The 25,849-nt window shown below is 40.7% G+C and overlaps 1 protein-coding gene across 1 annotated transcript in view; it reads right to left on the bottom strand.

The window, feature by feature from the left end:
- LOC126262357 (peroxidase-like) overlaps positions 1-25,849 on the bottom strand; it is a 291,332-nt gene that overhangs the window by 78,840 nt on the left and 186,643 nt on the right. The window contains exon 6 of the mRNA XM_049958941.1: positions 2,172-2,368. Within this exon, the coding sequence (XP_049814898.1) occupies positions 2,172-2,368 (197 nt within the window). The remainder of the gene's footprint in view (positions 1-2,171; positions 2,369-25,849) is intronic.

The raw sequence follows: 25,849 nt of genomic DNA on the forward strand, positions 1-25,849 counted from the left end.
CTTACAAGCGCCAGTAAAACGTGAAATTAACGTTTCGTTGTCCGTATGTGCTTAACCACGTGCTCCTTTGACGGGACTGAGGGAACAAGAAACTCTTGTATTTAGCACGCATACAGCCAGCCACTCCGCTGAATAATGCACAGCAGCGAGTTCTCCGGCACATTGAATGTAAATACTGGAAGATATAGAAATAAAGAAAGATGAGGAAAGAGTGAAAGGTTGGAAAGGTGGCAATGAAGGAAGAGAAAGAGAAGGAGAAGAAGACGGAAAGATGGTGAGGCGAATCAGCACAAGCACTGCTGTATTTTCGGGAAATTGCTTAACACATGTCACTGTAAGAATACAGAAGAAAAAATTTTTATCTGATCAAGAAGCTGCAACCTCTGAAGGTTATACAGTGAAAATACATGTTTCTACCTGTTGCAGATGTTTCAGCGTGGTTAAAGGCAGTGATAGTGCTCAGCAGGATTGCCTGAATGATACAATCGTCGATGCGGGCGCTCGCGATGCGGGTTTTTTACAGATACAGTGTAACCGATTCAGCCTGTGGTTCATGTGAAAGGAATACATATACAAAGAGGACAACACCCTCACATCTCTTGCTTACTATGAGCCTATTTCCTAAGTGAAACATTTTGTGAAAAGACAAAATAAAGGTGTAGCAAATTGACAATTTGATGCAGTGAACTATTAATTGAGATGCATGGAACACACGTTCAGTGACAGGGAAAGGAGATGGTGTTCGATATTTTTTTGCAATTACTCTATTGGCTGGTTGAATGGTGACTTCCATCGTGTCTTTTACAACGCTACACTTTGCATCTCTGTTGCTACTACGTTCAATATCCTCCGTAATTTAATAGTCTACCATACTATCTGCTCAGAAGTATCCGGATACCGATTGACATTAAAATGAGTCGTGACCACCTTTTACATTTTCAATACGATGTCTAACTATCTTTGGAGGGATGATAGCCCATTCTTCCTCGAGAGCTGAAACCAGAGTAGGTAGTGATTTGACGCTGGGGGTCAACGTTCTAACCCCAAAGGCGTTGCACGGGGTTCATGGTGTGGCTCTGGGCAGGTCAGTCAATTTCAGGGAAGTTACTGTCCACAAACCATTGCTTTTACAACGGGGTGCATTGTCATGCTGGCACAAACAGTCGTCTCCGAACTGTTCCTCTGCTACGCAGTACACAATCCTGTATAATAAGCTCAGCGGTTTCTGCATCTAATGGTTTCTTAAGCACCATAAGGGGACGACACCCTAATCGCGAGAAGCACCACCATTCCATACCATCATATCCTCCGTACTTTAGTGCTGGGTCTACATGATGGCAGGTAACATTGAAGAGGCATCAGCCAAATCCAAACCCTGTCGGATGCGCCTCTTGTGACATCTAGTGGTAAATTGTGCGTTACATAGCGGTGTTCGGATATTTTTGATCAGATAGTGTATTTTGGCGCTATACTTCTCCTTCAAGCGCTTCTCTAACCTGTCCCTTTCTCTGGTAAGCAGCTTCCCTAGGTTTATTTCGCTTCATATTTTTAGAACATTTCTTACTTTCTTTATCCGGCTACTTAATTTTTAACGCTGTAGGATGGCATCATATTTCAAACGATTTCAGAGTTTTCTTCTCCGGGTTTCCATGTAATGCTGTGGTCTAAACGGTCACTTTCAGGATCTCCTTCTTCATTTTCATATCAGCATCTAATACCAGTAGTGGCACTTTATCGAAACAAAAGGTCTTTTCACCTGTCCTACGTTCGAGTTCCAGTCCGGTACACATTTTTAATTTACCTGGAAGGTTCGTGTGTAGTGTTGTGTGGGCCGAATTATAGATCGAGATGGAAATAAAAGGTCGTCGTGTGATGCCTGTCGGTGGTAGCACTTGGTGTGGTGTTCTCAAGTAGGTACATGACCATAACACAGCTTGTGACCTTATCATCAACACTGATGTCATGCCCTGAATCTACTGGACACTTTGCAGAGATAATTAAAACCTTGGGACACTATGTGGTTCTCGGCAAGTGTGTGCTCTCTCTCTCTCTCTCTGTTACCCTCTTGTAAGTTCAGTGAGAGTAATATCGTCAGGAGCGGAAACATCCATTTTCTAATGGTTCGAGAGGAAATCTAACCAGTGAAGCGGTAATATGTGTAAACCACTTACCGAGCGGGGTGGCAGTGAGTGTGTAGTCGTGGTCCATGAACTGCCCCCAGGCGATGACCATGACAGTGCCCGCGTGGTCGTGGTAGCCCTCATCGGGGTGCATCGTCCGGGACACGATCCGCGGCAGCGGCAGCTGGTTGCCCGACACACTGATGCGGGGCGCCGTCATGCCGTCAGCGTACAGCGGACCCACCAACCTGTGAAGGCCGTACGAGTTCCTCAGTTGGCGATGACATTCAGCAGTTGGCAACAGAATGGGATGCATTACATGAAGTAGATTATTTCCCGGCGCTACATACATTAGATTTCAAATGGCAGTCAGCACAAAAAGAGCTACGAAACCGGAACAAGAAAATATGAAGATAGGCACTACGAAATTTGTAAGTAGAAACTATTATTTCCTGATGGTGAACAAGAAAGATATATAACTGTTTATCATTACAAAAAAATGGCTCTGAGCACTATGGGACTCAACTGCTGAGGTCATTAGTCCCCTAGAACTTAGAACTAGTTAAACCTAACTAACCTAAGGACATCACAAACATCCATGCCCGAGGCAGGATTCGAACCTGCAACCGTAGCGGTCTTGCGGTTCTAGACTGCAGCGCCTTTAACCGCACGGCCACTTCGGCCGGCTTTATCATTACAGCGTGGAATCGTTGTAAGGAGTATGTATGAAAATGCCACGCGCAGAATCGCGTTTTGGGGCAGGTCTTGGTGCTCGGTTTCTATTTGAAACAGGAACATGAGGTGAAAAGTTTTTGGTTTAGTTCGAATCAGAGGCCACTTGTGTAGCTGGAAGCTGTCTTACTGTAGCAATTTTACAGCACATTAAGCAAGTTGGAACTACGAACTGGAGCTGGCGCCCAGGTGAGAATCGATTAATTACTTTTGCAAAATATTTTAACTGGGCTGAAATCAATGTACAGTGAGGGGCACCATTTGTATGTGCATTGTTCGAATTTTACGTGCAAAAACAGTCTCCCTTAAATAACTCTGGACTAGAGCGAGGAGCGGTTCTAGGCGCTTCAGTCTGGAACCGCGGGACCGCTACGGTCGCAGGTTCTAATCCTGCCTCGGGCATGGATGTGTGTCATGTCCTTAGGTTAGTTAGGTTTAAGTAGTTCTAAGTTCTAGGGGACTGATCACTTCAGATGTTAAGTCCCATAGTGCTCAGAGCCATTTGAACCATTTTTTGAACTAGAGCGAGACTGTCGGTTCAAATTTGGTCCAGCGGTGTATCAGATCTTTGTCTAAGATCAGTGTAACCGTTTGATAAAAATCTTGCTTCTTTAGGATTTTACGTGCAAAAAACACGTTTTTCTGGGAGGTTTCTGAAGCGTGTCACCCGATCAGCCAAAACATAATGACCATTGCCCTCCGTGACGTTGGATGCCATCTATTGGCGTAGCGGGCACGTGACGCGAAAACAAAAATATGTAAGCGGAGCAGACAAGGACGGGGGATCACCCTAGCGAAGATGATGTTTTTGTTGTGGTCTTCAGTCCAGAGACTGGTTTGATGCAGGTCTCCACGGTACTCTATCCTGTGCAAGCCTCTTCGTCTCCGAGTAACTACTGCACCTTACATCCTTCTTAATTTGCTTAGTGTATACATCTCTTGGTCTCCCTCTACGATTTTTACCATACACGCTTCCCTCCAAAATTAATAAATTGGTGATCCCTTGATGCCTCAGAACGCGTCCTACCAACCGATCCCATTTTCTAGTCAAGTTGTGCCACAAATTCCCCTTTTCCCCAGTTCTATTCAGTACCTCTTCATTAGTTATGTGATCTACCCATCTAATCTTGAGCATTCTTCTGTAGCACCACATTTCAAAAGCTTCTATTCTCTTCTTGTCTGAACTATTTGTTGTCCATGTTTCACTGCAATACACTGCTTCACTCCATACAAATACTTTCAGAAAAGACTTCCTGACACTTAATTCTATATTCGAAGTTGACAAATTTCTCTTCTTCAGAAACACTTTCCTTGCCATAGCCAATCTACATTTTATATCCTTTCTACTTCGACCATCATCAGTTGTTTTACTTCCCACATAGCAAAACTCATCTACTACTTTAAATGTCTCATTTCCTAATATAATTTCCCTGAGCATCATCTGATTTAATTCGACTACATTCCGCTATATTCGTTTTGCTTTTGTTGATCTTCATCTTATATCCTCCTTTTGAGAACCTGTCCTTTCTGTTCAACTGCTCTTCTAGATCCCGAAGATATGGGTTGCAAATGGGCAATTCCGTTGAGATAAGCGACGTCGACAAAGGGCAGATTATTATTACGCAGAGCCTGTGAACGAATATCCCGAAAACGGCGAAGCTGGTCGAACGTTCACGTGCTACTCTCGTGAGGATCAACGGAAGGATGTGGAAGGACAGTAAAACAATCACCCGGCGCTAGATGGTTGGACGTCAACGACTCTTCAAAGAACGTGGGGTTCAGAGGCTTGTCTGCTACGTAAAGTAGGATAGGTGGTGATCTGTGGCATCTCTCCCGAAGGAGCACAATGCTGGTGCGCGCATAAGTGTTACAGAGTAGACAGTTCATCATTCATTGTTAAACATGGAGCTTCTAAGCAGACCACCCCTACGTGTTCACATCTTGAGCCAACGACAACGTCAGTTATGACTACAGCGGGCATGGGACCGTCGGGATTCGACCGTCAATCAATGGAAACTTGTCGACTCTTCGGGTGGACCACACTTTTGCTACGCTAGCTCGATGATTGTCGTCTCCACACAGGTCGTCATCGCGGCGAACTGTGGCTCGAGACGTGCAGCGCGCCACAGACGCAGGCTGGTGGGAGCAGTATTATGCTATGGAGACATTCTGCTGCGCTTGCATTGGACCTGTGGTAGTAACCGAAGACACACTCACAACTACTAACCACCAGCTTCCCTTCATGCTTCATGTCTTCCCCGAAGGCGATGGTATCTTTCAGCAGCTTAATTGCCCGTGTCTCGTTGCCAGAACCGTGCTACAGTAGTTTGAGGAGCATTGTAGAGGACTCACGTCGATATCTCGCGACCAAATTCGCCTGCTGTAAATCCTATGGAACCCATTTCGGTCGCTATCGGGTGCCATCACGGCGTACACAATCCAGCGGCCCGTTTTTTCCCCAATTTGCATGACCTGTGCGTAGAAGTCTAACGCCACAGACCTCCACGAACCTACCAATGAACTGTCGTACCCTGATACACAGAATGTTTTTCGTTCCAAAAAGACTCATCAGTATATACTCTAAACTTATACGAATCAATTCAAGCCTTACACAAAGATAGATAAGTGGATAAAATCAAAACGATTTTTTTTTATTCAGCCGTCTTCATCCGTTGTCGAGATACGATAGTTTGGAGTCGAGGTAAATGTAACACGTAAAATTCGTTTTTATATCAACTGGATGCGCGGAAACGGTTTAACGTGAATCAAATAAATATAAAAATAAATTCTTATGATCAAATTAAAAAATCGCTTTCAAAAATCTAGCTTCATGCAAAAAAAAGTTTTTGTGAGTTTTTTTTTACACGCGTCATTTCTATCTATGAGACTTGCGCAGATATGTTCAAATTTTGTAAGAAGGTAGACAAATACATGTAATTAATGGTCATCCTGTTGTTTTGTGAAAGTTTTATCCGTTGCGATACAGAATAAAAGAACCTATACGTAATCAGTCATCAGTAATCAGTGGTGGTTTAATGTCAAAATTATGGTAGAGTGAACATTGCGAACAAGAATGAGAAAGTGCTCCTATCATAGCACAAGAAAGGCCAGTACGTACTGAGCAGTGTAGGCATATAAAACAAGGGAACAAGTTTTCGACTTACCTAGCAGCTTTAAAGGCATTTAAATCAAAACATCTACATCGACATGGATACTCTACGAATCACATTAATCACGTTATGCCAACGATCAACTACTTACGTCTTTGGATAAGGATGATGCCATAAATCAAATGAGAAAGTTAATGGATTCTTATAAACTGTGGGTGCTAACAGTTAATATGGATAAAACAGAATATTTTGTTGTTGGAAGATGACGAGATGAGGATTTAGATTTAGATTTTGGCCGGGTAATAAATGTGGAAGTATTGAAATTTCTATGTTCACTAATCGCCAAGACTGGCCGGTGTGAAGTGGACGTATTCCACAGTATAAGTCAAGCGATGGGAGCTATTAGATCACTAAATGTTATTTTTGGAGTCGGTACATATGCAGAAGAAGAAAAGGTGGCAGTGCAATGTGCTGTGGTTTAAAACATTCTGACATGTGGTATGTGGGTCATAGTCTTGGTCACTATACGACAGACAAAAGGTGGCGAGGGATTCAGGCTGTCGAAATGGACGAGTTATGGTGGCGCAAGATACCGAACCGCTTTGATTGACTAAGGAATGAATATGTAAGAATGAAGGTGGATGTGGTGAAACCAGTTGCAGACTTGAGCACTGTGTAAGGGGTCCGCAGGCCCTTACTACTAAGTTTGCACTCACACAGGTCGACAGGGCAACTATCGATTAGTGTGTGTCGGGTCGCGAGAGCGAGAGTAGAGTTGAGTGAGTGTGTTGTATAGGTTCCCTCGTGGCGGGCCTAGCTGTGCGGAAGCCAGCGGTAGTAATAATACAAGAATTACCGACAAAGGGAGTGGCCATCGCCGCGGTTTAACCCCTTTGTGTTAGTATTATACGGGAAAGTGAAGAAGTTTAATTACAAGTGTGATCAGCGATATTTGTGTGCCGTTATTGAGATTCCGCGTCTACCGCGCCGGCATTATTTGGATTACAGTGTTGGATTCCAGTGATTGTAATTTGTGTGTGACGATAATGAATAGTGACGGAGCCTGTGCTGAGATTAGCCGTTATTAACAGTGTATGACGAAGGCAGTGACTGTCTCCTTATTTTTGTGTTTCTGATGTGAATATAGGTCTTGATCAGTGAAGCTGTGTTGTCGTTCTCTTGCCACCAGACATTTCATTATTACAGCATTTGAGAAGGACAGAATGGAATGTAACATCTCCGTAGCAGTCCATTCCGATTGCCAGCCCCATTAGGTACACGGTCACATTAATTAATACTTATTTGGGCTGCTATTCAGATCCCGAAACGAACGGGCAATAATAGAATAACAGGGAGTGTTACACCCTTGGCTTACCGTGAAAGGACAAGTGCAATTTTCGGACGAGTAGTAAAGGACAATAGGTAATTTTACCGTGCTTAACGCAAGAAAATATTTTTCAATGTTGGATCGGGACAGTGCATAAACTTTAAAATCGCGACAACGAACAGTGCATTTTGAACAATACGAAGTAATAGCATCTTACGATTGTGACTAAACTGTTTTTTCTTGCCATATTAGATAAGAACAATAGTGTCAATAAACTGTGTTATAATGTGCAAATGCGTAAATCCGCGCGAAAAACTGTGAAAAGTGAACACTAAAGAAAGACACGTGTGAACATTAAAATAGCAAAACGAGCCAAGAATTCGTCAAGAAAGTTTCTTAAGAAGTGTTTAGTGGTAGTATTTTGACCGAAATTGCCTTCTGAACAGTGAAAATCGGACAGTTTTATGTGGACCTATAAACTGTTATGCGGACGACAATGTATTGTGGCGACGCAATTATTGAGTGACGTCACGCCGACCCGTGTAGCAGTTGCGCCAAAGAGCTTTGGTCCGCAAGGTGATTTCACACGTCATCCCAACTACCTGTGCAAGGAGTAGTTCAAGCACAGACACACTACACTGAGCGCCGTCCCGGCATCTAGCGGCCGAACTACAAACTACACCCGCCTGCAGCGCCACGGAGCGGCCGACGGAGAACTACGACATCTCGCCGCAGATCTTCAACCTCACGCGGCTCCGGCAGCAGTGCAGCGCCATGCCCACTTCAAACGTCAAAACATCGCGACTCGCGGTAACGTCAGATGGTGAGTGAGGATGACTGGTTGACATAACATTAAATTGCAGTGTGCAGTCTTCGCGATAAATAAACGTTAGTAAACTGAATTTCACATTAGGAAAAGTACCCAATTACAGTAATTTCCGAAAAGTTTGCGAAGCATACTCTGAAATATAGCATACTTATTTATGCACACTGCACTGTCTAAATTGTAATTGTTTTTGGGGATTTTACATTTATAGATTTTATGAGTGGTGTGATTTATCTTGTTTAGGACATTTTACATAAACTGTGTATGTGAAAATTGATATTTGAAGTTATTAGGTTTTGAGGGTTGTTATGTTCAGTACTCATGCATGTTGTATCATTTTGGGGATTAAATGAAAAGACTGCAGGTACTGTTTGATTAGTTTCATGATAATTAGGAGTGTTTTGGGTTATTAGAGGTTATATTATATTACTTGCCTGTGCATCAAAAATAAACCAAACATGTCTACTGAAGATAAGCAGGTCTGTGAGGCAGTAGTTGAGAGGAAAGGGGTAGGACAGGAAGACAGAGATGATTCAGGAATCAGTGATTATGGAGTGTCATTAGATAGCCCATTAGCGCATTCAACTAATTATCCCGAGACACCGGGACAAATGACGAGAGCTAGGCCAGTTTCAGAGGATGCAGATAAGTGGTCGATGTTGGTAGACTTGATAAAGAAAACTAACGCATCATTAGAGAAGAGTTCACAAGAAGCTAGAGAAAGGGAAGAAATATTCCGCAAATCATTAAAGGAAGATTTACAAGAAACTATAGCACAAGAGATCAAAACATCGCAGATGAAGATGGAATGTAATCTGAAGAAGTAAATGCAGGAGCTACAAGAACAGTTGAAAATGGATATCAACGAGAGAGAGAGAATAAGCTGCAGAAGAGTATAGACCAAGTCCAGGGAGACGTGGAGAAGGTGGAAGGAAAGTTAGCAAAAAGATAGAAGATGATATTGTAGAAACAAAAGCCGAATTGGGAGAAAGAATCAACGAATTGGAAACAAATTGCAATCATCGAATCGCCGAGGTGACGCAGATGCAGAAACAATGCAATGATGCGGTTAAGGGGATAGGAGATAGGCAAAACCAACTAGCTGTCAATCTGAGAAATGCTATAGCCGTGCAACGAGAAGAGTGTAGCGGGACTTTGAATTTCGCCGCGCTACATTCGTCCCCTCAGATATAAATATCCCGTCGCAGCAGTATGAGCGCTCGACGGCAGAGAGAAAATACCAAAATTGTAACCTTTTTTTGTTTTTTCTATCCGTTTTCAATTGTCTCTTGATAGCAGTAGCTTAAGGCAGACGTGAGCTGATTAAGACGAATAAACTTATTAATGTGTAGACATTGTGGAAGTTATTATGAAATTCGGAGGATGGAGAGAAGCAACTAAAATAAATTGTGTTTAAGAGCAAGACGGTTTTTTGCACATTATAAATTCCTGGACAATGAAACTTACTGCAAGATTTCGGAGCCGACTTTTCACCCAGAAATGAAGGAGACGCCGCAAGAAAGAAGACAAGTTAACCTGGTAAAGGATGATTTATCTACGCCACTTCCCCCTGTCAGTTACATTCTGTTATTCTCTGTTCCTTTTCAAAAATTTTGTAGTGGAAATTGGTTTAACTTTTGCTCAAAAACGCCACAAGGACCACCCCAACAATAGATTTTCTGTGATACGAAGTCCGATCTGCATTTCTTTCTTTCTTTCTTTCCCTTTTTTCACGGTCTCTCTTCTCCCATTTTTCATTTTTTTTATTAAACCACTACAATTGGCTCCCGCGACAGGACGCAATTTTCGGATGTGTCGTTTTTGAGCAAATTTGAAACTTTACTTTGTATTTTTTCCCAACAGAGAATAATAAAAAATCCTGAAGTTTAAATGGTAACGAAAACACCAACTTTATTGTACATAAGCAAATGATTATACAACAATATTGTAAAGAATTTTCGTAACTAATTCAATCTGTTTTTCTTTTCATGGCATATATTGATGCAAAAACCGTTATTTTGAGACCTTTTGGTGATTATCCGATGGAGATGTATTAAGAAAATCCATATTTGGACGAATACGATTTACGCAGAAGTGATTGACCAGCCGCTGCAGGACAGAAAATTTAATGGTGAGTCACACAATTATGTTTCATTCAAACATTCAATAGCCAACTGCAGAATCCATTTTTCCCTTTCCACGCATCCTGTAGTTTTCTTCTAGATTTTTCCAAAATTATCTATCTCTATTGTAGTTTGTGGTAATTATAGTATTGTTGTAGCTGCATATGAAGATCGTAAATTTGACCGCCAAACAGTCATTTGTTACGAAAAATTTTGTCCGCCCTGCTGCATCTTTCTCAACCATTGTTTGCAATAGAGCAATCATTTACACTGACGAGAAAATATTCAACCCAAATTTGAGTCAAATCTTTATTAATCAGACTTGTATTATTCCCTTTTTGACTTACTATTATACATCCTATTACAATGGAACGCGGTAAGGTAGAGATAGTTTCGGCAGATGAGTTAAGTGAAGTAGATTCATCTTTCAACCAACAAGAAAGTCCGCGTTTCCCTCCATGGACGAGTTCACAGATCAATGCAATGATTTTGCCTCAAACTCGCAACATTTGTGATAATACACAGATGGCGACTTTAAATGACGAAATGTGTAATGGACGCGAGACTAGACCGTCAGCGCCATTGTTAACATCAATGTCAGAACCGAATATGAGACAAATTCAGCAATGTGACACAAATCGGACACAGGAGACTGACAAACTGGACCGACTATTCGAGTTATTTGCAGACATGAAACGAGACGTTAGTCAGAAAATTGACGCAAAACTGGACGCACTTGGTCAGGACTTTAAACAAAGGCTAGATAAAAGCGACGAAAAATTTGACGTATTAAACCGTACTATGACCGAAAATTTTGAACGAACGACAAAACAGATGACAGAATTAAATAACACCACTCAAAAGCTCAGCCAGCGATTTGAGACACTGTCCGATCGAGTCACTAAACAGGAAGAAACTTTGGTTACATTCACACACGAAACAAAAAACAACATCAACCGATGTGAGAATCAGTTAACTCAAATAGTTAATGTGCAGCAGGAAGTGAACACTCGTGTGGAAGAGTTAGCTCAGGCCCACACTTCAGCTAGCTCCACCCAAGAAAAGCTGACTGAAGAAGTGGGAAATATTACCCAACAGCTCACAATGGTAGTTCTTGAACAAACCCACCTCAAAGAAAAGATAGAAAAATTAGAAGACCGAGCGGACCTCGCGTCACTAAACAACGACACCAACATTGCCGAAAGAATTGTACATGAATGTAAATTGTGTGACGACTATCTGGACAAAAAACTTGAAACAATTACACAGGACATACTTTCAAAAACAAAGACACATGTTACAGACGAGACAAAACACATACAAGACGAAGTGACAAAATTACGAGACAATGTTGTGCCGTGTTTGGCGATTGGTGCAAACGCATCGTCAGGAAACGACAAAACAGCTAAAACTATGGCTAATGACACAGACAGAACACCTATTGTGGAATCACCTATTTCCAATCAAAATTACAATGTGCCGCCTTCTTTTCCACCAAACGAGCAATATTACGACACGACACCTAGAGTAGCAAGTGACACAAACTACGTCAATACAGTTATGCCAACCGGCATGGCCGATGACACGTTTGTAAGACATGGGCATTTCCAGACATTTTCCAGTGAGGACAAGCACAAAGTCCACCCTATTGTGTTTATTAGATCATTTGACGGTGTTTTTCCACGTAGTTGGTCAGAAGTCGATAAAATCAGATACGTCACCAATCTCATGAGAGGACGAGCAGCTAAGTGGGGTGCCGCTATGAAACGGCGGTGCCTTACGTTTGATCAGTTCGAACAAGCCTTCTTGGACGAATTCTGGTCCGAAAATGAGCAACAGAGTCTAAGGAGAGAAGTGTGCAACCCGGAGACCTATGACCCTAAAAAAGAGACATTAAGACAATACTTTGAGAGGTACCTAGACAAGACACTGTACTGGTCCAAACCAGCCGACTTGCCAGCTATAATTGACACTTTAAAGAGCCACTTACCCTTTCCATACAGAGACAGATTAATAGGAGTACCGGAGAATGACGTTAAGACTTTCTTAAACTTCTTAGATCAAATGGACGTAGTTTACAGAGGCAATTCACGCCATTCAAATTTTATTCATATTAGTAACCAAAATCAGCACCCACCCCAAAGGAACCGTAGTGACGGTGGTTGGTGGAACCATCCGTCCGCGCCGCGACACAATACGATGCCAGCGCGCGAAACATATTCAAATGGAAACGTGTATGACGGTAGGAACAACCGCAGAAATTCGTGGAATAATAATAACAACAATAACTATCACCCATATCAAAATGGTAACTACAAGCAAAATGAAAATTACAGACAGTACAACAACAGCAACAACAATAGGAGACGTGAGAATAACCGGTACAACCCGGGCTATTTTGACAGGAACATGACATATAACAGACATAATTACCACCAAAACAATAACAATCCCAACAATCACCGACAGAATATGTGGAACACACAAAATTCACGCATGACAAATCATAACCCTCCACGGAATCCGCCACCCTTCCCTAGTACAGTTATGCACTCCCCGCCACGAAGTAGCAATAACAATTGCGGCGCGCCATCAGCTGACGCGTGGGCGCCAACCGGCCGGAATGTAAACATAGTGGAGCTGGTCAATGAACCCGGCCAAACACAGCAGACGACGGAAAACAGTCGCCGACCGAGCTAAGCGCTCGTGCTTCGGTCGTGAGGTGTTGTAAGAGCGCAATGGCTGAGACGGTTTGTTTCCTCAGGTACGATGACAAAATGACAGCAGAACAGGAATTAACCGACGAGATAAACATTAAATCAGGCAGTTGTGTAAAAGAATTCATACAAGCTACGGCATGGGTTAAGTTTAACGAATATGATGTACAAATTTTATTCGATACTGGTGCTGCTGCAAGTGTGATGTCAACCGCATTCTATAATGAATTGAAACAAATTATAAACATACCTACATTACCTGTACAGAATTGCCACGTGGTTAGTGCCACAGGTACTAAATCTAAGAACATACGCATGCAAGCCCTTGTTAACTTCACATTTTCCAATACACAGTTCAAGTGTAATTTTCTTATTGTAGACAAGCTTATCGTACACTGCATCCTAGGGATGGATTTCTTGAATGAACACAAAGCAATCATAGATTTAAGTAATGGCATATGTCAATTATCCGTAGGAGAACAACTAATTAATGTTGAACTTAACAAGACGATTGAACCACGACAAAAACATTACGAAGTAAGTCAATTTCAATTGATATATCCTACCATAGTTAGTGTATGTAATTTAACACCTGAAGATTCAGACTATCAGGAGACTGAGCAGGATTTATTGTATCAGAAATGTGTCGAATCTGACTATTTAACGAAACAACAGCAAGAAGAATTGTACAAATTATTATGTGATTATGCACAAGTTTTCAGTGAGAGGCCTGGTGTAATCAAAGGTTATAGCTATAAAATGGATGTTAAGCCACATAAAACTTATTGTAGGACACATTATAATATTCCATGGGCGAAGAAACCTGCAGTTTTACGTGAAATCGAGCGTATGTTGACCTGGGGTGTCATAGAAAAATCACATTCCCCTTATTGCAGTCCTATCCTGGCGGTAGGCAAGCAAGATGGAAATGTCAGATTGGTGCTAGACGCACGTGAAATCAACAAAATTATTATACCCGTTAACACAAGACCCGTCAACTTGGATGAACAGTTGCTAAAATTTTATAATGTACAATACCTAACTAATATTGACCTCCGCTCATCGTACTGGCAGGTGTCCCTTCACAATGACAGTCGTAAATACACTGCTTTCCTTTGTGAAGGACGCAGTTATCAGTTTTGTGTGTTGCCTTTTGGTTTGCGCGTAAGCGCGGGCGTGTTCATCGAGGCGCTTGACGCCGTTCTCGGCCCGTGTTTGTTGTCACGCGTCACGGCGTACGTCGATGATATTGTCGTGGCAACAAATACGTGGGAGGAACATATTGATCTGTTACAGCAAATTTTATTTAAATTTTCACAAGCTGGAGTCACAGTAAATCTTTCTAAGTCCAAAGTAGGAAGGCGTGAAATCAAGTTTTTAGGCCATATTGTCTCGCCGGAAGGTATTCGTCCCGATTCTAAGAAGATTGATGCTATTCGTAATTTCCCTCCTCCACAAAACCGCAAACAGTTGAAAGCATTCTTAGGTTTATCTTCTTTCTTTCGGAAGTTTGTTTCAAAACAGCTTCTGAACAGCTCTCACCTGCTAACTTTACTGAAAAAGAACGCAATTTGGAGATGGACAGAGTTTTGCCAAGCTGATTTTCAGGCTATTAAAGATGCATTGGTGAACGCACCCCTCCTCTGCCACCCTGACATGACGTCAGATTTCTGCCTAGCCACGGATTCGTCATCATACGGCCTTGGAGCTTTTCTATTTCAAATTCAATCCGAATCAAGACAATCTGTCATCAAACCGATAAGTTTTGCGAGCCGCACGCTCACTGAGTGCGAGAGGTCGTACTCGGTGACGGAACGGGAGGCTCTTGCCATTATTTGGGCATTCCGTAAGTTTCGCTACTTTCTTTGGGGTAAACATACTCGCATATACACAGACCACCAAGCCCTTTCTTTCTTACTATCATGCAAATTGCTTCATTCACGGCTCACCCGGTGGTGCCTTTCACTCCAAGAATACAGCTTCGAAATTATTTACATTAAAGGTAAATCAAACGTAGTAGCCGATGCCCTGTCCCGTTTGCCCCAAGGCATACAGGATTTTTCGGAACTTTCCGAGCAAACATCAGACTTTAACATCTTACTTATGTATGATGGTACATACGCCCCATACTACCGCAATATGTGCAAGAACTTTGCTTCACTTCAGGACAGCGACCCCAGGTGGTCAAATATCAAAAAGAAATTACGTACAGATCCTTCTTCACATTTACAAAAATATTACACGATACACAAAAATGTACTTTTTCATAGGCGTACCCCAGACTCGCACCATTGGTGTGTTTGTCTACCCGACGCGCATGTTGACGATTTTATTCTGTTCACACACAAAACTTGGGGACACTACGGAGTCACCAAATGCACTGATAAAATAGTACAGTACTGTTACTTTCCCAATCTGCGTCGGAGAGTGTTGCAAATTGTTCGTAAATGTATCATCTGCCAAAAAGCAAAATTTTCCAACCGATCATCTTTGAATGAATTACATCCTATTGTACCAACCCGACCTTTGGAGATAGTATCGTTGGATATCGCCGGACCTTATCCCAGAGCTCGTGGAGGTGTGAAATACATCGTTGCTGTATTTGATGTCTTCTCAAAATACTTAAAATTGTTTGCTATCCGCACTGTCAACGCATCTGCTATTACTAGACGTTTGACTAACAGTTACTTTACAAGGTTTGGCAAACCCCACAGCATTATCACGGATAACGCACCCTATTTTACGGGAAGAAAATGGAAATCTTTTGTTGCCACACATAACATCAAACATATTCTTACATCAGCATTTCACCCAGAAGGGAACCCTGTAGAAAGGATTTTTAGAGAGTTTGGTCAATTTATGAGAATACATTCACCTCGTAAACACACAAAGTGGATCGAATTTTTAGCACCCTTTGAGCAGATAGTAAACAACTTGCCTCATGCCTCAACAGGATACCCACCACAGGAATTATTATTAAACAAACCTGAACAGAACAAGTGGGCTATGCCCATTCCAAAGCTAACCGCATCCACAACACACACACCTTTGGAAGAGAAAGTAAGACAGGCATACACTACGTTGTGCAATAAAGCCAAGATCAGGAAAGAGAAGTATGACAGATATGTTACAAATACACAAACCTATCAGGTTGATGACCTTGTTCTTTTGCGTTCACATCCCAAGTCTACAAAGTTAAAACAACTGAACAGAAAATGGCAGCTATTATATTCAGGTCCTTTCAGAATAGCAAGCATACCTCACCCAGGTTGTTACTCCCTAGAATACCCGCTATCTCACAAGCCGAGGGGGCTGCATCCCCACAGACATTTGAAACCCTTTGTGCACTAAAACAACATAATATAATGATAACTAAGTTGAACATGAGCAAGTTGCTGTGAAAACGAGATCATAAATATTTGTATTGAATACACGACACATTAAGTTATTCAGCCTAAAAACACAAACATTCATTTATGGAAATTATATACTGCAGTTACACTTGTACACATAATTATGAAGAGAAGGTAAACCCAGGTGAGTACACTTACTGAATGAGAAAAGATATTCGTATAGGAATGAGACCTACGCAGGTTACATTGGTTGTTAATTGTAAATTATAAGGTGAATCAACCACTAGTTAGTTATTTCAAGGCACTACAATGAGATCAGTAATGACATAGGTATGTAGCAGAATGAATGAGGATGTAAGAATGAATGAGTTAATATTTAAGTTAATATAAGAAGGTAAGTTACTGTGAAGTTGTTGATGGAGACAAGAGATTATTTGAGGAAGATGATATTGGAGTTTTATGAGAATGGAAGTGCCAAATGGCCCCACGTATGTGATATATTAATGTTTGATGAGGAATATGTTTAATGTATAAGAATATATATATTATGATGAATATGTGAGTAAGGAATGAGTGAGAATGTTTTGGTAATATTGTGCTACATGGAGAAGTGAGTAATCTTTAAGATTACATAAGAATTTCAGTTTGAGAGAATACATTTGTGATGAGTTAAAACACGTGAGTACAAGGCGTTAAAGGTGAATCTCTTTACAGTGCCCTCGAAAATGAATGAATGCAAGAAAAGCAGAGTGAACATAATGATGATTACAGCTGTGGAAAGAAGTTTAATAAGAATGTAACTTGGAAACACGTTAGCCTTAATTTATTGCAGAAGTGTAACTTGGTAACCTTTCGTTAAGTTTTGTTAAGCCAGTGTGTGGAAGAAAACATTTCTAGTTAGTGCTCAGATAAGGAGAATGATATTTTAAGGAACTTAAGTTGAAATACAGTTTTTACACAGCCCTCATGTGAATACATTTGTATAGAAAATTTTTTTTTTTTACACAAGACAGAAAACCCTGAGGAAGCAAAAGATAGAGTTATTAAGGCCGTTTTGCGATTCGTACAACACCTCCACTTTTTCAGGCAATGCAAGGTAAGTAAAAAGGAGCAGTGGCCACCCGTGCAGCCGACATCGAGCAACGGACACTGAGAAAGAGACATTTTACTGTCAATTATAATACTATGTTCTTTATTTATGTTTTATACAAAGAAATGATATATATACACCACATACATGATGTTTAACCTTCACTAAAGTAGAAGAAAGTTCATGGTTGAACTCTTGAGAGGAAATTTGGTATGTTATTATATAATACACATTATGAGAGAGACAATCTCTGAGAGATATATTTTCCATTTGTATAGACGGTATCCACAAGAAGTGGAGATATCGAGGAAGTACTGAGCAGATATGTGATTTACTCATGCAAGGATTTGTTAAGGTATAATACACTTAGTCATATGAACAGTCAGAACACAAACAGAGAATCTGTCATGACGTTACACTACACAGACTTGACGTAAGGACACTTACATTTACCCATGATTTGGTAAATTGTAAGTACCTCCTTTCACACACCCCTTGAAGGTGATGCAAACGTTATAATGTATCATGTTCTCTTTTTTTATGTATTAGCTGTAGGATTTGGTAGTTTATAGGTAGTGAATAGTTTCTTCCAGTCTTTCTTTCTTTCTTTCTCCATTATCCTACCACCTCCTGCAGCTGGGTGTTGTTTGTTTGTGGAATGTAAGAATATATTGTGTGACAGTAAACTTTCAGGTATGAATTAAAAGAAATGAAGAAAACTGAGAATGGCATTACAAGCCTGGTCAACCACTAGCCAAGATATGGAATAAAAAAAAAAAAAAAAAAAAAAAAAAAAAAAAAAAAAAAAAAAAAGAGGTAAATAATAAATGAAGGAAAGCCCGTGCTTTTAAATATTAAGTCTTATATCCCTTGGCACACCCAAACCTGAATAAAAAATTAATACCCCAATAAAAGAAAGCCAATGGGACTTAGTATAATTTTTTTTTAGTATAGATATTTCACATGCATATTCTTGTAAATTTATATGTATTTGTATATGTATAAAAACTTTGCATATTGTCAACATATTTTGAAATGTGACCACGGAATGTAAGCTTTCAGAATTAACGATGTAAACATGCTTGGACAAAGTGAGCTTTGTTAAAATGTAAATATGGCAAAAAAGTGTTACAAACTGGGTTAAACAGTGAACGTTATAAACGACGAATTTTGTGTTGTTTATGAAACTTATGTTGCATAAACCAAATAACTGTTTGTAAATCGATATAAACTGCAATTTACTTCGACGATAATGAGGATTTTCACACTGCAAATGAACGTTTGTTGGCAAGTGTAAACAATGTGGTGAAACACCTACCTTTGCGAACATCGACGCCGTTGTTCCTGGCCGGCCTTCAGATGCTTTGGAGACAATAAACTCAGCACCTGTCGTAGGCGATGTGGAGGCTAAAAACTACATCGACCATATATGCCCCGGGAACAATAGTCATGAAAACGCACAAGGACCTGGAGTGTTGTGTCGTAACAGAAGACATAGACATTGCTTCAGATCACGCACACGCTCAATCTTATGGTGTCACCGGACTTAACACGCCATTTATGCTGGAATAACAACTTGTAATGAACACTTTGTGAAAGTGAATACTGTTCAAGACTGTCATAACACAGCAATTTTGAAACTGCCGCACGCGAAATTCAGTGATGCTACTGCGCGTGCGCAAAGACTACGTGCTGCCAGAGATGCATTGGGAAACCAACGCTGGGAGCACACAACATTAACTGCGCTGGCGAGCAGCTTTTTCAAACAAACTGTATGTAAATATATTTATTAATTGTGTACAAAGGATCCAAACTGTAATAATTGTATTTAGTATATAGATTTAGAAAGTAAGATAATCCCCTATGAATGCACGTGGCCTTTCCTAAGAAAATATGTATAATTGACATTTAGGTATATCTATTCTATTGTTTGCTAGCCTGCCACGCTAAATGTTTTAGCGTGACAGTCGAGGGGGCGATGTAGCGGGACTTTGAATTTCGCCGCGCTACATTCGTCCCCTCAGATATCAATATCCCGTCGCAGCAGTATGAGCGCTCGACGGCAGAGAGAAAATACCAAAATTGTAACCTTTTTTTGTTTTTTCTATCCGTTTTCAATTGTCTCTTGATAGCAGTAGCTTAAGGCAGACGTGAGCTGATTAAGACGAATAAACTTATTAATGTGTAGACATTGTGGAAGTTATTATGAAATTCGGAGGATGGAGAGAAGCAACTAAAATAAATTGTGTTTAAGAGCAAGACGTTTTTTTGCACATTATAAATTCCTGGACAATGAAACTTACTGCAAGATTTCGGAGCCGACTTTTCACCCAGAAATGAAGGAGACGCCGCAAGAAAGAAGACAAGTTAACCTGGTAAAGGATGATTTATCTACGCCACTTCCCCCTGTCAGTTACATTCTGTTATTCTCTGTTCCTTTTCAAAAATTTTGTAGTGGAAATTGGTTTAACTTTTGCTCAAAAACGCCACAAGGACCACCCCAACAATAGATTTTCTGTGATACGAAGTCCGATCTGCATTTCTTTCTTTCTTTCTTTCCCTTTTTTCACGGTCTCTCTTCTCCCATTTTTCATTTTTTTTTATTAAACCACTACAAGAGGATAACAAGAGGGTTGAAATGGAGGTCAGGCAGTTACAACAGGGAGTGCAGCAATTGGAGAGCAAGACAGAAGAAATTGATAAACGAATTAGCAATGCCACTTTAACCGTTGGGGAAGGTAAGGTCGTTACCTTGATGGGCAGTGATAATCGGTACGTCCAAAATAATACAGGGCAGAAATTTAGACCGAAAGGAGGGTTGCACCCAATGATATTTATGAAATGGCTAAAAGGAGTTTTCCCAGCACATCTTAAGGACTCAGACAAGATTCAATTTGCAATAGATAGAATGGAAGGTGAGGCCTTCACTTGGGGAGTCAGGAAGAAGGAAGGGACTACTAGTTATGATCAGTTTGAAGAGGAATTCTTGAAGAAATACTGGTCCAAAAGTCATCAGTGTGCAGCAATTGAGGACCTACTCCACCGCAAGTCACTTAGTACATGGAGAGGAACGTTGAGAGAGTTTGCCGAACATTTGTGGGAATTGAACGAGACCTTGGAACAACCCCTGACTGATGACGTAATGATATCAGCGATAAAAAGAAGATTGAATCAGAAAATGCAAGAAACTGTATCTGGGAGCCTAATTAAAAATAGGGAGGCCTTGATGGAGATACTGGACCAGTTGGAATCTGTTCGATCACAGGAACACCATCAAGCTAATGATCGAAACCGAGAAGGAAGTAATGGCCCAAGGAATCATTTTGGTAATTCGTCTAATTATAGAGGAAGAGGTGGTGGTCATAGGTACAGGAACCATGGCGGTGAACGTCAATGGAGAAATGATTGGAGAAGGAGTGAAGAACCAAGAGATCATGAGAGAAGATGGGATAGGCGAATGAATGACACAGTGCATATAGAAGAGGGAAGTAATGACCCAAGGAATCATTTTAATCATTCATCTGATTGTAGAGGAAGAGGTGGAGGAACCGAAAAAAACTGAATGACACTCCAGGTGAGGTCCGGTCAAAAGTGAGGGCTACCAGGACCCGAATAAACCTACTAGGACATGTTTAGAACATTTAGTTGTTAAACGAAACATTTGAAAAAGGGAAAGGTTTATTTACATTGTGTTTTGTGATGTATTACAATTAGAATTGCATATTTCATATCGAAGATTATCTGAGAATAGGTATAAAACCTGTAATAACTATTTTGTAGTATAGTAATTCATATGTCATGTGTTTAAGTAATAATTTTTGAGTGTATATGTTGTGTGTTTCATTCAATATTGGACTATAGAGGACTATTGCTGCTTGATAAAAATTGTAATTTGGACAATACCATATTTATGTGATGTAATAACCTTTTGTAAAAATTATTGTGGAGGCAGCCCACTACCGGAGTCGAGGGATTATTTAGTGAATTGTAATTTCATTAATTATTTACACTGTGTGTTTTGTTCAAAAGTAGCAATGTTTAATTCCCTTGCCCATTCTTTTTCGCCTGCGGCTCTAAAGAAGTTTTCGAGGGCGGGGATGTAAGGGGTCCGCAGGCCCTTACTACTAAGTTTGCACTCACACAGGTCGACAGGGCAACTATCGATTAGTGTGTGTCGGGTCGCGAGAGCGAGAGTAGAGTTGAGTGAGTGTGTTGTATAGGTTCCCGCGTGGCGGGCCTAGCTGTGCGGAAGCCAGCGGTAGTAATAATACAAGAATTACCGACAAAGGGAGTGGCCATCGCCGCGGTTTAACCCCTTTGTGTTAGTATTATACGGGAAAGTGAAGAAGTTTAATTACAAGTGTGATCAGCGATATTTGTGTGCCGTTATTGAGATTCCGCGTCTACCGCGCCGGCATTATTTGGATTACAGTGTTGGATTCCAGTGATTGTAATTTGCGTGTGACGATAATGAATAGTGAGGGAGCCAGTGCTGAGATTAGCCGTTATTAACAGTGTATGACGAAGGCAGTGGCTGTCTCATTTTTGTGTTTCTGATGTGAATATAGGTCTTGATCAGTGAAGCTGTGTTGTCGTTCTCTTGCCACCAGACATTTCATTATTACAGCATTTGAGAAGGACAGAATGGAATGTAACATCTCCGTAGCAGTCCATTCCGATTGCCAGCCCCATTAGGTACACGGTCACATTAATTAATACTTATTTGGTCTGCTATTCAGATCCCGAAACGAACGGGCAATAATAGAATAACAGGGAGTGTTACAACTGAAATGTGGTGTATCAAACTGACGAGCTTGAAGTGAAGTTTCGCAACAAAGAAGAAGATTTAATTGCTTGAAAGTAATCACCGTATTAAGAAAAACCTAGTCAGTGACTAGCTGCTGCTAGCTATGCAAATGAAGTATCAGATGATATCAAATCGCAGCATAAGCTGATACTTCTATGCTTTATCTTGACCTATACAAGGTGTCCCAGGAGGTATGGTCAATATTCGGGGATATGACAGTAACAATCATCTGAAGCAAAAAACTTCATATGGATAAACGTTCTATTCCGAATGGTTTCCGAAATAGAATACATTTAATGCACATTGTTGTCCGACGGATGGAAGAATAATGATAGCCGTACTGTTTGCTGAAGTGGTCTCGATCAGGAAGAAGCAGCCCAGGGAGCCTGAGGGCAACGTGTAAATGAACTATAGCCAAGGTTTCGAAAGGAGTAGTCTATCGGAAGAAGAGTGATAGGATATAAGTTTATGGCATGTGAAAACATGCAACTACTGATAAAAGGGAACATCTGCTAAGGTAAAAGTAGTGTGTAACGGGAATAAGTGCACATATTTTCATATGTGATACGTTGATATATGATCATACCAGAGTGTCGGTGGTTTTTCTCTACGTCGACAGTCTTTCCACAAACACGTCACAAACTGTACAATCTGACATTTTCTGCACGGCCGTGACTGAACCACTAAGTGGGCTACGCTTGTCAGTATAGACTAACCGTTTTGCGTCCACCGTCTGTACTTCAACACCTGACCTGCTGCGCTGGGGAAAATTAGCGTTAATGGCTTGCTCTTGTCACATATACTGTAGGTACTAACCGACCTAAAAATATCACTTTCAATGGATATAATTACTAGTCAGCAAATGACTTAAATACTGATGTAATGTTGTTCAGTACATTGTCCTCAGTCTCTGTTATCAATAAAAATATCTACACTTATACCCACAGACTGTTCGCTCACTCATCAAAACCTATAGTTGACCTAAAATAATTAAGTTTGCAAAAAGCAAGGTTTCACAATACAAATAAAGGAAAAATCTGAAAATTTTCAAAATTGATTATATCACCCAAAGAAATTTCTTTTTTGTCATTCTCGGATGGCTTGTAATTCTTGGGACCGATATTTTGCCAGTATCGGTAACTGGCAAAAACCGTAGAGGTTGTCGGTTCCTGTTATGGATGAACTGTCTACATACTTGATTAAGTTTTTACGGAGCCCTCAGTGTGCGAGCCCTACTCTCACATATCCGGATTTTTATGGTCGTCAATACTTGTCCACACAGAGCTCGTAGCAACCAGCAGCGCATCATTGGAAAGTAAACAGCCAGCTTGATCCCGAGGAATTAATCTCACTGATTTTGTCTAAGTTTATTGAGAAGATTGTTACTGCGGCGTTTGCGTCTTCATATATTGTGACATGTTGAGCTCTCTGTGATCCTGTCCTTCAGTGTGGCATCGTAATTTCTCGCGTATACGCGGTGCGCCTCGTTGCGGGCGTGGAGCTATAGTTATCGGGCTCGACTCAATTTAGAAGTAGCTGCATGTGATGGTGCGTTTGATTTAGAATATTACTTTCGCAGGGAAGATTTTTACCGATTTATTCTGACGCAGAGAACACAGCAGAATGTTTAGCCATTTACGTTAGTAAACCATTACTCCGTCATAGAACAAAACGTCAAAAAATAATGAAATAATTAAAAAATAAGTCACATGTATCATGACTTTCTTCAATATCCGTTTGAGAGTGCTGTTGCCTCAGCATATAAATTAGTTAAAATACAAAAACGCCAACGTCTCAGGCTTGTTCACAGCGCCCTTCTCAGGGCATGGATTCTTATTGCTATGGGTGGATACTTAAAAATTTATAGTACCATCAACGTCAACATTGTAAATTTATTTTGGGCCGTCAATGGTATGACTCTTCAGCCACGAATTCCTCTTCTATGCCAATCGCTTCATCTCAGAGTAGCACTTGCATGCAGCGTCCTCAATTATTTGTTGATTGTATTCCAATCTCTGTCTTCTACAATTTTCATCCTCTACAGCTAGCTCCACTACCATGACAGCTACTCGCTGATGTCTTAACAGATGTCCTATCGTCCTGTCGCTTCTTCTTATCAATGTTTCCGACATGTACGTCTTCTCTCCGTTTCCATCTCATTTCAGATCTGTAGAATCTATCAAATTCTCAACGTCCTTCTGAAGCACTATGCATTATACGCTCCGATTCTCTTTTTTTTGCGGTTTTCGCACAGTCCACATGATTAACTTCCATATAAAGCTGTACTTCATAATCTCTTTCCCAAATTAATATTCATGTTTGATACTTTTGGCCAGGAGTATGGCGTTTGCTTGTACTAGTCTGCTTTTTTAAGTGCACCTTGCTTCGCACTTGTTATTTTGCTTCCGAGGTAGCACAGTTTATGGATGAACAGAAGTAGTACTTCTCTCTCGCTATCAAGCCCATACACTGCCGTCACTTGTCTTCTGTTCCTTCTCCTACTACAGCGTTCCAATCGAGTACGGTTATTACATTTTCATATCCCTTTACATACTGAATTACACATTCGGTATCCTCATAAACCTTTGAAAGATTACTACTACATTGTGTACATGTTAACTATCTGGGATTTGGTTTAAACTCTGCAGTCTAAGGGTACTACCTTTGTTTAATTCTGTCGTCGCCTTAAAGGGTAATTAATCCCTGAAGTCTGCCTAGGCTTGAGTAGTTACGCTATCTGTGTATAGACTTGGACGATGGTACTTGCCCTAGAGTAACGAAGGGAGGGCGCAAGTAATTTACGTAATTTTGACCTCACTCTTGTCCACCGCGTGTGCAATGTCTACAATTCAAGACGATTTACATTCATCAAAATCTTGATATTTTACTGCGCAACAGGTAAGTCCGTATGATACGGATCGACCACAGGGAGACATAGTGCATGTCACATAAACACCCATTACACTTAAAATCCTATTAAATGTTATTTTGAATCTAATAGGACTTTATTTCTATATCTTACGGGGAAACGACTATAGGATGTGGGAGTGTACGGCAAGGGAAAGATAGTCTGATTAAAACTGGTGATTTATTTTAATGGTCAACAACTCACATGAAACACATGAACTGATATCAAACCAACGGTAAAATTTTACACTCGTTTACTTGCATAACAACCATGCTTAAATAAAATTTCTGGGGGAAACCAATGTGAATGACTTCAGAGGTAAGGACATGAAAACCGGGCGACCGCACAAAGAGGAGAATAATCCTGCACTGGCATTAGAATAATGACACGCGCAATAGTGACTAGAAGAGACAATCCATTTTCCATCACCACTGAGCCACACACGCTGAACTACAGAGTAACTGACGTCGATGTCAGACCCTTCCAACCAAAATTAATAAATTCTGTTATTAAGATTCTATTTGAAAAATGTTGTAAAAATTGGGGTTCCTTCTGCGTAGAATCGTTTGTACCATTCAGTGGCGAAGTCCGTGCTCACAATATTTTCACTTTTTCTAAACATACTGGTTTGGCTGCACAAAGGTTCCTATGCCATACGTAGAGTAACAGCTTCAAATATTGCGATGAAATTCACGTAAATACACACGAAGACTAAGCAGTAGCAAACTTAACCTTA

This window comes from Schistocerca nitens, chromosome 1 (assembly GCF_023898315.1).
Source record: "Schistocerca nitens isolate TAMUIC-IGC-003100 chromosome 1, iqSchNite1.1, whole genome shotgun sequence".
In the NCBI taxonomy this organism is placed as follows: domain Eukaryota; kingdom Metazoa; phylum Arthropoda; class Insecta; order Orthoptera; family Acrididae; genus Schistocerca; species Schistocerca nitens.